At 40.2% G+C, this 13,743-nt stretch overlaps 1 protein-coding gene across 5 annotated transcripts in view; it reads right to left on the bottom strand.

The window, feature by feature from the left end:
• Positions 1 to 10,871: 10,871 nt before the first annotated feature.
• The window catches only part of garnl3 (GTPase activating Rap/RanGAP domain like 3), an 89,107-nt gene continuing 86,235 nt past the window's right edge, over positions 10,872 to 13,743 (bottom strand). For all 5 annotated transcript variants that reach the window (XM_064309511.1, XM_064309510.1, XM_064309506.1 and 2 more), the window contains 2 exons: positions 13,324 to 13,441; positions 10,872 to 13,096 (listed from right to left, as the gene is read on the bottom strand). In XM_064309511.1, the coding sequence (XP_064165581.1) occupies positions 12,949 to 13,096; positions 13,324 to 13,441 (266 nt within the window). In that variant the 3' untranslated portion in view covers positions 10,872 to 12,948. The remainder of the gene's footprint in view (positions 13,097 to 13,323; positions 13,442 to 13,743) is intronic.

Here is a 13,743-nt window from a genome sequence, read left to right as displayed (position 1 = left end):
TTAAACCTTTACGGTGGATGGTTGATAATAAAGATTTGATAATGGTCTGCTTATTTTTTTTGTACACATGGTGAAGTATATATTATATTATTGTAATATGAGTTTGACCCCATATTGCAAGTTCTTGACTCCTTTTGACAGCATACTTACCACCTATTTGTGCTACATATATTCACCTTTTTTGAAATTCAAGGTTCGAGATAGACATCCTAACAATTACTTTTGCTTGTTATGGTTAATACAGTGGTGTAAAGTGTATAACTTTTATATCTCAGAGGAGGTGTTTAGGAAACATAATTTCAATAGAGAAAACAAAGAATAATAGCCATGGTAACCTTCAGATTGACTGTGGTTGGATTTTTCTTGGAGCTAAACTGAACTCAGATGTGCCATGTCTGGATGAGGAGACTCATCATGCACTGTTGGAACTCTACTGAGCCTCCATTAGAATTCAGGAAGGAAGTGACTTTCTGACATACACAGTGGGGCTGCTTCATTCACCCCTAGGCCATTTTGATTGGTCCCCACCACATTTGTCAAAGTAAATCAATGTGGCTGTCTAATCCAAAGCTTCAAAAGCATCCAATAAAGATAGCACACTCCCATAAAGACTCTTACAGTATAACCATTTGCCTGCAACAACACAAAATGAGAACAGGAGAAACGTTCTGTACAGGGCTGGGAGGAGGCTGTGAAGCCAAATGCATGAACAGGAAGTGCCTCGTTGCCTTATGAAAGCTCAGGGTGAGTGAGAGGTGTTGATTAGATTCCAGTCCACCTCAAGACGCTGTCTAACATGATATACAGCACAGTGTAGACCGCAACTCCCTGCCTCCACCTCAGACCATACACTCCTCACCAATTGCTCACATCCAATATATCCACAGTGGGAGGGGCTGTAGTTCACCAAATCAGCTGGACTTGAGAGTGGTCCTGTTTTTCTGCGGTCGACACTGAAAAGAGAGATATCCCAAGGCAATGTGGAGGTTATTCTCTCTGACAGCCTTGCATGTGGATCAGGGTTCTTGTCTGTTTAAACTAACTTTTCTTAATTAATGTACTTATATGTCTCATTATATGAGACTGTTGGCTGTGTAAAACATAATTTACTGCAAAAAAAATAAAAAAAAATTGATAACATTTAGACCTATCCCATGGGTGCATATATTATTGAATACTGGCTGTGGGGATCACTTGCCTATCCTACAAAACCTAAGAGGGGAAGCTCTGGAAGTATTGGTCACCTCACAATTATTAAAAAAAAGTTATGTCAAAAACTACAGGCATTTACAACCTTGAGATTTACTGCTGTGCTGTAAAGATAGAGAAAAGCTTGCTTTATTCTGAATGAATCATATCTGGGGTCAAGACTTGCTGTCCTGTTCCGAGTGCTTTTTAAAGTCAAGACTGGTCTGTGATATTGGTGTTGTGTGGATCAGAAAGTCCTGATGGTGTGCAGTGCAGTGGGTGTTTAGACAAAGAGAGAGGTTTGAATGTGACCATAGTCAGGCTTGTGCTACTGGAGAATATTGAACAATACTTTACCCAACATTTACCTATGCAGGTGACTTGTATTAGCCAAGACTTGTATTATGCAAAATGGATGGAACAGAGATTGGGCAGGAGAAAGTGTGTGTGTGTGTGTGTGTGTGTGTGCATGCGTTTGTGCGCATGCGTGTGTGTGTGTGCGCGCGTGTTTCAGAGAGAGATATACAGTGAGCGAGAAAGGGTCCAAGTACGGAAAGGTCTCAGAGTCTTCACGCAGCCACTCTTGTACAAGAGGAAGGATTGTCCCAGCTTCCCACGTTAAAATCTGGTGATTAATTAGTGGAGGAAAGCAACTTATACTCCATGTATTTGGGACCATTTGTCTTGTAAACAAATCTGGCTTCGTTTCTATAAGGGGGGAGCTCATCAAGCTATCCAGAGAAGAAAAAAAATATATATATATAAAAGAAACCATGCACAACTCAAAACTGACTTCTTAATAATGCATAGCATTTATTTTCCTGGATTCTCGTGTGTGTCTGTGTGTGAGTTCAATGCAGGGTAATAATGAGTCATTTTGTGGACTTGGGGTGAAGTCTGAGTGGCTCACTCAATCAGAGATGTAATAAGGAACATGGGAAGGGGCTCAGCCTGACTGATAACGTCTCTGAGCTCTTAAAAGACTAACAGAAACCGTCTCTTGTAATTACACACGTTCATGTTCTGTGAGCTATCATGTTGCTAGAAAATTATTTTTTCCTTAAGGGAAAACTCAGAATTCTATATGGATTACATGATGACATAAGTTGACCTTGCTTCTGTACCAGTCAGAGTTTTTCATTTGAGGGGAAAATAAAACCCTGTCCGAAAGTTACATAAAGTAAAATGATTGTAAGCATGTATCAGTGAGTGTTTTGACCATATTAGAATGTTATGGTTTATATACTGAGAAAAAAGCTTCGTAAAATGACACTAATGGATTATAGAGATGACACTCACACATTCTTCAGAGGATAATATTTTTCAAAAAGAGCAAGATTGGCTTTTCCAATTTTACATACAAGTTAATTATAACCATGCACAAAGTCACACATTGATACATTATGTTCCATCAGATCCCTTCTGGTTTTTGAACCTCTGGCAGTTAACCCCCATGCCCCTGTCTTCTCTCACTCTCTCATCTGCCTTTTCTCAATCTTTTCTTCCATTGTTGATGGTACTTGGCCCATATTCTTGTTAACAGCACATCGCAAGGGCTTTTTTGCAGATGCACATATTTTTAGACCAGCAGGTCGTAGTTGCTGTTTCACTGTAGTCAGGGGAACTGGTTGCTCTCTAGTTGCATTGAGTTATTCCTGTAGTTGTGGTAAAGTTTTAATGTGGTAAAATCTCTTGCAAGACAGCACAAGATGCTGTATTTGTCTTCTGCCTCTTGATCTTCTTGGTCTTTTTCTGTTAATATTACTGCCCATCAGCTGGAACCTTCTGGGTGTGTACAGAACACTGAACCTCGAAATCCTAAGGTTCTTTGCAATTCCTCTCTGGGAATAACCGTCTTGTCACAAAGTTTACTTGACCCTGCACATCCAACTCCTTCTTCTTTGCCATATTTCTTTCAACCTATTTTTCTTGCAGTACAGGCTAAAGGTATTAGGATAGGATAGACTTCCAATAATTAATTTAATTGTAATTAAAGCCAAAGGATGCTATTTTCAAGAACATCTAGGACTATTTGTAAGTAAAAATTCATTTTAGGTAGAAATTGAAAAAAAAAATTGTATTTTGGTTTGTTATTCAGTAATTGTGCATATGTTAACTTAGGTAGAGAATTAACTTCTCTACCTAAAGTTTTATTTTTTTTAACTAGAGGTGACTGAATACTTTTGGCCTGTACTGTACAGTGTATATCACCGTATAGTATAGATTCTACAAGTCTCTGGAACGCTACTGGAGGGATGGAATGCTATTCTTCCAAATGATTATTCCCTCATTTGTTGTTTTGATGGTGGTGGTGGAGAGTGCTATCTAACACGTAGGTCCAAATTCTTCCATAGGTGTTCTGTTGCAATCTGGTGACTGCGAAGGCTATAGCGTATGATTCACAACATTTTCATACTCATGAAACCATTCAGTGACCCCATTGTACCCTGTGGATGGGGGCATTGTCATCCTAGAAGAGACCACTTTCATCAGGATAGAAATGTTTCATCATAAGATAAAGGTGATCACTCTGCAAATAACTTTGCATTGATTTACAGTGACCCTTCCCTCTAGGGACAAATGGACCCAAACCATGCCAGGAAAATGCCCCCCACAGCATAACAGAGGGGTCCAAGCATTCAGGCCTAATCCATTCTCTTGGTGTACGCCATACATGCACTCGCCCCCTTGTTGAGAATATGGTGAAGGATGACTCATCTGACCATATCACTTTTTTCCACATCTCTGTAGGCCAGTGCCTATGGTTTTTGCACCACTGAACTCTCAAATGTGCATTCGTCTTTGTAATGAGGGATTTATGCACTGAAACCCTACTATAATATCCCTCTCGATGTAGTTGAACTGTTCTTGCGGACACAGTCTGATCACATCCTGCATCAACATTCTCAGTCACTTGAGAAAGAGTTGCTTTTCTGTTTTTCCTTACATATCGCACTAATGCACGAGCATCCCGGGCATTGAATGTGTGCTTCCGACCACAATTTCCGACCATATTTACTGATGTCTTTCCTATAGATCTGAATGCAGTTGTCACTTTAGTCACAGTTCCTATTGAAACACTAGCCGGCTGAACAGTCTTTGTAACTGAAGCTCCTACCATCCGTGCCCCAATAATGAACCCTCTTTCAAAGTGCTTTTCCTCTTCTTCTCCCTCTTTCCTCTTTCCATCTTGATCTAAAATCGAGGTAAACTGGACCTGCTCAGCATTTTTATACATGCCACAGAGTATGATAGGATCTTAATTGCTTAATTATATCCTGTTGTACACTTCTATGGAAGCATGTGCATTAGTTATGTTTCTCTAATCATGGTCATCATCTACAGTAACTATTTGAATAATTTAAATGGACAAATCCAAAATTTCCAAGACATTTTTTGGGGGAATATAGATTGCCCAATTAATTAATGGTGTATATTCATTGTAGAAACATGTCATATTTCACCAATGCAATCAAAAAATTCAGTTTTGAGAGATGTTGTCTCAAACATTTGTCGCCCTCCCATGGTAATTATTAGAATTATACTGCACTGCATTTTTTAAAATGACATCCATTTTTATAATAATAATAATAATAATGATAATAAAAGTAACAAATGACTAGAAAATATCTAGGCCTTCTAATTCACTGTTCTGATCCAGTGCATATGCATCAGCATTGCATTCTCTCTGTCTTTATATTGCAGAACCAGAGGATGAGGGAGCTGCAGTCTGCAGGCATTCTGCAGGCCCAGATCATTAAAACCATTAGAACCAGTGAGCTTTTGAGATGCATGTTGAAAAAAAGACTAATGGTGTATACCAACCTTCTTTAAAAAGGACAGTTTCCCTCCCATTAGATCATTTTGGCTTCTCTGTTAAAACCTTAACATCCAATTCCACATAGTGAATGGGTGCTATGCATGTTGTGTAATGATTTTAATCCAGGCCTATTATATCACATTTTTAGTTGTAATGTATTATTCTCAAGCATTTCATAACTTTTTTTATTATTTAATACATATATTATTGTACTCATAAATGGCTAGTACATTAATTAAATAATTACTCATGTGGAAAGAAAAGTAGGTTAAACTTTTACCAATTTGGTGATACTTATCTAAATGGAAATAATCACCAGTAGAGGTGGCTGGACAAACCTGGTAAGTTAAGATAAACTAACTGAATCTTGGGAAATGCATGCAGACTACTGCTGTGTCACAAGGTCAGCTACGTGTGTGAAGTCTTGCAGAGGAGGCAGTTCAGGTTCTTAAAGCATAAGGGTGTCTTATTCAGAGATACTGCATGCTTTCGGTGAAGTGCAACAAGGGAAGCGATGCTTGACTCTGCTTAACATTATAATAGAAGCCCTTGAGTCAGGCACTAGAAACATCATATCATATGCAGGATAGACATCATATGCAAACATCATATCCATCGTAAGCCGACACCTGAGGGTGAGGAGAGTCCTTGATGTACTGTATTCTGAGGCCGTTTCTGAACCTGTACTTGAAGAGAAAACATTACAATTTATATGTATCACATCACGTAGCATAATGTGATGTATCTTCCACTGATGTGCCATAATTTAATGCAACATAACATAGATCTGTGGTAGTATATGTGTAATTTGTTGAAATTATATCCACAACTACAGCACTGTAAAGGTCTTTTAAATGTCGAATTGTCATTGGTTTCTCATGAGTAGTAATGCTATACAAGTGATTCCTATATCTTTTTTGCTGTTTTCTCATATGGAGCCTTTCTTGACATTCTTTTTCATGTCAACGGGAGGCAAGTTAGCTGAACTTATTTCCAAGCGGTTTTATCCATGGTAAATACAGTAAAAATAATTAGAACACAATTAGCAAAATTTACCTTACTTTGGACTTTCTGGACTGCAAAATATACATTAGGTTTATGTTTTGCTCATATTTAGTTCAAGTTTGTATGTACAGCAGCATTTACATTTCGCAACATATATTTGTCCTTCATTGAGAATCTGAATCGTGAAGGCTTATCTGTTCAGGTGGAAGTGAGATAGTGATGTCCTCTATTGTCTCCTGTTTGGGTGATACACCTACAGGTGGCAGTAGAGTACCACTTGTAGATCCAGCACAGACCTGACAGTATATCCAGGGTAATTTAGGCTCTGACATAGACATTTCCTCTGTTACACTAACGTGCTTATTTTTTTCTATGAGTGTTTATTGTTAACTGTAGGCATGCATCTGCTTTCTGTCATAACCCCTCTAATAGTTATATAATATACATTTAGCATGATTACGATGATAATAATTCTTACTAGTATCATCATCATTATTGGTTTCATTATTCTATGATTTGGAATGGGTAATTCTGAGCTAAGAAAACTAAAAAAAAAAAAAAAAAAAATCCAATGGTGTCTATCGCTAGAAAAGGCCTATGGATTTCCTCTAAGCCTGTGAACCCTGGGGCACTAAGAATCATTTTCTCCCAGTGGATATGTGAGAATATGGAAGAAAATGTATTGTCTTTGAATGACAATATTGTCCAGTAATTTGCTTGAATGTCCAGGGGCAACTTAACCATACATTAACATTTTTTTAGCGTAGCAAAATGTCTTTCTCAAGAATTAAACTGTGCTGTCTAATCTTGGATTTAGTCGCACACCCCCTAGTTCCGAGCTGTAATCTCTGGACAGCCCGTTGGCAGGTCTTGGAACCAATGTTCTTTCTTTCTCAGCCCTGAGCCATCACTGTGTGCTGATGTGCTCATAGATAATTGTTGCTTTCAAGCATACGATGACTGAGAGCTCCTGTCAAAAGCCTTGCAATTTTCAGTTTGCACGCCATTCAAAGGACGACCAACACATCCAGCTGCTTCTGTGCTTCTGTTTGTCAGTAATTCATGGGACATGGAGGGAATAAGACCGCGTTCTTGTCTCGTGCATAGATGTGGCCTGATTGTTGTACAGATGGGGCTTCTGTAGCTGTGGATTTAACACGAGAAAGTTGTGTGGTTTCTGCCTTGGATGATGCTGTAGTTTGAGTCATGGAGCCGGTGCCCACTGTGAGATCAAACTGGTCCAGAGTGAGGATAACGGGGCAAATCTGCATGTCCTTCCAGCTCGGCCCAGCCACTGTTGCTTTGTTTCGATGTCTGACCATAGATGATCCAACATACTTTGTACAGTTGAAAATATTGCCTGAAAGTGAGAAAAAATGGCAGCCATAAAGAATTTAGAATGTTTTATTGGCTCAAAGAACACCATGTCCATGACGAGGAATTGATTACCATCAACAGATTTGGAAGAGTGCTCGTTCCCTAGTAACCGGGGAACGAGCACTCCTAATAACAGGAAGTGTCTAACACTTTTCACTGGAAAGGAATTTATTTGTGTTCTCACTTTGCACCATAACCATTATTGACCAACTGCCACTGTAAAAAGCCTGATACATCATTCTGGGTCACCTCTATAATTGTGTCCTTTTCCCCGCATGCGGGAATATACCAGAATAATGAGCCCTTTTTTGTTATGTCAGTCTCCTGAGCGTGGGAGAACATTGACGTTTCCCATGCAGGAAGCTCTGTAGAGCAGAAGAGAGCTTGCGTTTAATGGCGGTGGTTATGTGATCTGATTGCTAATCATAACAGCTACATGAGGAATCTGCTACAGAGACGGACTGAGTGGGGTGGGGGTGGGGGGGAGGGGGATGGGGAATCAGGCCTAGCAGTGTAGCAGGGTGGGGGCAGGAAGAGAGCTGTCCATGTGAGAGCAATGAGCCCCTCTGCTGGGAGGTGAAAGATCAATGGCCATGGAGGCTGTGATCAGCTGCCACGGTAACCACCAGCTATCTCAGGTGACAGCACACTGGACAGGGCCATTAATCAGGGAGAGGGAGAGATTGGGGGGGGGGGTGGGGACTCTGACACACACTTATTCTCCGCATGCTGTCCATGCCCTATGACTAACACGTCATGCACTCACGCAGGCATGCATGAACACACGTACGAGCGCGCGCAGGGAAGTGGACACGCCCACACACACACACACACACACACACACACACACACATTTACAGTACATACCAGCCCTTCACACTGTGATGCTTTTCAGGCAAGTCCATGGAAACTCATGCAAGCTAATTGTTCAAGCTTTGGGCTGGATGGAATTCTCCCCAGTGATTTTTCTCTGATAGTTGCCAGCAGTTAACACATTTTCATCAAATGACTTTGCAGCCAAATCCAACAAAGCCAATTCAGAAAAGAAGGTCTGTTTATTTCTAAAGCAAGAATAGATTTGAGTAAAGCAACAGATGCCACAAGAATATGGCATAGGCCTATATGTTACAGCAAATCATGTCATGTACAATTAGATTATTCTTTACAGGGTGGATTCTGATGAGGGTTTCTGCAGATGGATTTGTATGCATCTGCCTTTGGCTAATTTGCATGCTTTTCATACAGTCTTCTGTTGACTCAGTAATATGACATACATGACCCAATAATGGCCCAAATCTTATGCTTATGCTGACAATATTTCTTAACTTATCAGGAGTTTACTCGTTTAATAGTACCAAAGCGTGAATATTCGGGAGTATATGTTCAGTGGCGGCGAGCAGAAGTGATAAACATTACTGCACTGAGGCAGCAGGTGTTGAACTTGACTGGCGGCGGTTTTGTAGTCTTTCTCAACACAGGAGTGGAGCTTTGGTTGTAATGGAGCTGCGTCCTTCTGGCGATGAGTCCAGAGAGCGGTAAATTTCTCCAGACGGGTGCTCTGTCACATCCTCTCACCTGCGTTGTCAGAGCAGTAACCGGGGGGTAGACAGATTTGCTGGGCTGCCTCAGCTGATCGTCTGCTACATGACTCGGCCGGTCTGTCATCAGCATTCGACCGGCGATTCTCAGGGACAGCCCAGAGGTGATGTGGACCAGCTCGACGCAATGTGGTAAATGGTTGTTATGGTGACCCCTTTGAGCTAACCAGGTCCCCGGGGCAGAACAGGAGCAGGTGACAGGTGTCTGCAGTCTGTCACCGATGCCCTTGCTATGCGAGAGCCAGCAGCTGCTCCACCCCCTGTACGTGGAGCTCCAGAGATGTGCTGACTGTCATGTGTCACTTGGCTCAGATATTTGATGCACATAAGTTTATTATTCACTTGTAATTGTAATGACAACGTGGCGCACACCGATGCAATTTATGTAAAATGCTCTGCTCATAAGGACCATCTGTTTTTTAGAATACAATCACTTAAATGTGATGTGGATAAATTCACCTGGAGGCATTAATAAATTATATTTTGCTGTACAGGACATCTGGGTCTTTTGGCCTAGTGAGTTAAATCGTGTAGCACACATATTTCCAGACAGGGGATGCAAGACAGTGAAGAGGGATCATGGGGTCTTCAGCAGAATGGAGACAATATTTTCCACTTTAAGAATATTACATTTATATAATTTGTCATAGTTTCGAATTGAAACAACTGTATATGTTGTGTATAAAAACTACTTACATCCAGGACAAAATGACATCACCATTTAGACATTTGTCCATGCATTAGTGTGCAATGAATTTAAGCCTGTAGTGGTATTGGTTAAAGATATAAAACTTCCACCATTTTGCTGAGGTGGGAATCCTTAGTCCCACGAGTCAGCCTTGAGGTAGAAAAAGTCTCGCAATACCCTGATGTAAAACGTACATTTCAAGCAGTGGCGGCTGCTGAGCTGAAAACTGAGGAGGCAGAAAACTTCCCCTGAAACTGATTATTGGTCTTGACCTGTTTCAATGACAAAATCTGCTTATTGCAAATCTTTGCCATGAATATTCTCAGAGTATGGAAAAGGACGAGTGGGCTACATGTATCCACAATGTTAAATAATGTGCACAATTTTGCAGCACAAATAAGAATTTTATTTCTCGGCTTACCACCTATATGTGATGGCATTGAGTTTTCTGTGAATTAATTCTTATATTGTCAATAAAGGAAAATGATTGAAGACCAATGAGTTGAGACCAATAATCAGTTTAAAATCAGTGCAAAAAATTTGCAATAAGCAGATTTTGTCATTGAAACAGGTCAAGACCAATAATCAGTTTCAGGGGAAGTTTTCGGCTGCCTCAGTTTTCAGCTCAGCAGCTGCCACTGATCCCAAGTGTAGCTGGAATGGATGCTGAGACAGAGCAGGTGAAAGAATAAAAGCTGAGGCACGGTTGAAAGGTCGTTCAGTCAAGCCTAGACAATGGCATGAATCTGGGACACACTGTCTGCCATAATTACAATGATGTAAGGGAAAGAACAGCCTGCGTTCACACCCGGCTATGATTCTTCAGTCTTAGCTTTCATCACAATGTCAGGTGTGAACTCACCATACTGCACTCATATAAATATTTCTGAAAACCTTGCCATGCATCAAATTCTTTCTCTAATTGGCCTTTCCATTACTGCAAAACTTGGTTGATTTACATTTAACATTCATGGCCTTGAATGTGGTTGTGAAAGCCTGGCTGTGCTTTGTGCCTCCTGTGGAGACGAGATATATGAATAGTTTCTTGGAATAGTGGACGACATATTTCAGTCTGATTCCGCTAACAAGAAATCATTGATACCAAATGGCCTGTGAATGTGTCTCCCATATGATCTAAAATATGTTGTGAAGGAGTTTGTGTGCAGTTAAAAAAACAAAAAGGAGAAATGTTGAATCAAATTTCATAAATATTTATTTCATATCAATGAACAAAATTAGCTACTTTCACAGCAGTGGTCTACAGCACTTAAAATTATTCAAATAATAAAACAATAATAAAAGGAATAATAATAATAGTTCAGTTTCATTTGAGGCCACATTTGAAACACAAACATTTACAAGTAGTACTTGGCATTAAAAACAATGGCAATACAATATATTTTAAGACACTTGGTGTTTTTTTTATTATTTTTGTTTCATTTTCATATCACAGAGGTTCAGCAACAGTCTAAACAGTAAATATTAATTTAGATACAAAACCACTGCTAAACGTCTAGGGGCCAGGAAAACAAAAACAGGATTGACTAACTAAATGAAAAGAAAACATTCAAACCGATATACCGGTATTACAAACTTCAACCATCAAATGTCTCCCACTCACCAACACTCAATAATAATAGTAATAATAAATAACAGGTAAATACGTTTGCAAAAATATTCCCATTTTTCCCTTTTTTTCTCAAGGCTCACACTAGTGTTGAAGAGTTCACATTGAAACAGGTAAACAGAGAGAAGGCAAGAAGGAATGGGAAGGGACTGGTCATGCATTATACACGAGGGACAAGAATGCTGCGGGAAAGCCACAAGAGGGCACAGGCCGTCACAGGTCCGAGACTGCGTCTAGACCGCCGCCTCCTGCCTTTCCTCAAGGCATATCATTTATCTTTGATGCTTTAATTCTCTGCACCATCCTGCACTGAAATAAACCCCCCTTTCCTTGTTTTTAAGTACATGCCAGTCTCAAAACTGTTCACACTATTTTTGTGAGCCAAATGTATGTTTCTCTGTTCTAAGAGGATAAAAGGTATGGCTATTTCTTTACCAAAAGGGCAGCGCTCAGATGGTCTCCCCACTGCCAGGTTATTTGTCCCTCTATTGCATTATTTAACATCCACTTTTCACCAGTGCCATGTTCATTTGAGGCACACATTCCTGAAGGAAATGTGAGCCTGGCTTTGTATAGAGAGTTTGAGGAGCTGGACATTGCATATGGCCTGATTCACGCACAGGAGAGAAAACACAGTCTCATCAAACTGCTTCAAAAAGATCTTTTTAACTCCCCCAATCATAAATCTCAGTATATTTAAAGTTGTAATCTGTGGATGAGAAGGAGCTATAAAATCAGACTTGAGATTGAGATCCTTTGGTTCTGAGGGTTTCAAGCTGAAGAAACAGAATACCAGTGCAGCTTAAGTTTCACATGCAGAATTTTGATGCCCTTTTCAATCGGGCAGCATTTAGGAGTATTAATGTCACAGGCGTGTCTTGACACATCGCCTTGCTACTATTGTTAGCAGTTTCCTTTTCTCATATAACTCAAAATAGGCCACCGGGGCGGTGTTGCTGTGGTGTGCTCCGAAACTAAAGTAATGTATTAACGCCTGTGAAAATACTGTATATCAAAGTTATATGTGAACAATCATTACTACCACCACAGATTACATGAATTTATGTGTGCAATGGCATGCTAAGATTATCTTCAGAGGAAGAAATGGAAAAATGGCACTTGAGGAACTCCACTTATACTGCCTACATGTATACTGTGAATTGGATGAAAAACCAAGACTGACACATATGGAATGGACAAAATGGAGGGCAGAAAAAATAATATACAATATGTATATACACGTATAGGTACATATATGTGTGTATATATGTGTATGCATATACAAACATATTTATAGTATAACACATATACTATATATACAACAGATATACTGTATATACATATTACTAGATTTTAGAATTAAGCCATGGCAACCTAAATAACAAATAGTATTCTGTTTTGTTGTAATTAACACATTGTTTTCACTTCATTTCAATTAGAAATGAACAAAAATATATACTGTAGGCAAGGGAAAATGTATCATTGCCTTCATTATTTTTTTCAAAGTAACACCATGGCTGAATGCTTAGCATTTGGGGTGGAAAAACACGTCAAAACATTCATACCGAGAGTGGTGGCAGAGGCGTGCCAAAGAGGTGAAACGTGAACAAAGGGCATGCCCACAGAAGCACTTTCAGGATTGTCCTCACTTCAAGTCCAAGATGTCCTCCTCAAAAGAGGCAGTGAGGGGCGGGCTCTCCTCCTGCTGCCCAGCACGCTCTGGCTCCGCCTCGGAGCTGGACGAACAGTGTCGCTGGGCGTCCAAATCCGTATCCGCAGATTCTGAGCCCATCCTGCAGAGACATATCCCCCAAATCAGTGTTATTTTATTGCCCTGTCCAGAGGAATATAATCCCATCTGGATTGTACAGTATATCACTGAATCCACCTTGAATGGGAGAAAGGCAGAGAGATGCAGACTGTAGTAAGTCAGGAAGACAGTGGGTGGGGCCTGTGGTGGTGTGGTCTAAGCACTGTTCCATCCTGCGGTTAGTACTATGGTCCTCTTCATTCAGCTCACCTGTCACTGCTGGTTGACCTTAGCGCCCTCTGTTTTGGCTCCTCCTCCACCACCTTCTTGCATACCTTCCTGTGTTTCACCGTGCTCTCTGATTTACTGCTGGGTTCCTCTGTAAGACCTGGACACAGACAGAGAAAGGAGACCCTCACATAAACCAAACGTTTGCACAATGGCCATGCACATGTACACATCTGAGACAGAATCTGTATCCACCTTCTGACAAGCATTCTGCTGATGAAGACAGTCCTTCCATTGACAGAGACCTCTGTTTTAAACATGTTCTGAAGTCACCATTTAATGAATTAAATTAGAAGTCATGAGTCACTAGCATTTAAAGCACTTTAATATATAGTTTCATAAATGATTAATATGATTCACATAATGAGGGAAATACAATCACACCTGAATTCATTTCTAAAT

Source organism: Anguilla rostrata, chromosome 14 (assembly GCF_018555375.3).
Source record: "Anguilla rostrata isolate EN2019 chromosome 14, ASM1855537v3, whole genome shotgun sequence".
Taxonomy (NCBI): Eukaryota; Metazoa; Chordata; class Actinopteri; order Anguilliformes; family Anguillidae; genus Anguilla; species Anguilla rostrata.
Note: the sequence above shows the minus strand (reverse complement) of the source record. Positions and strands in the feature narration are given on the sequence as shown.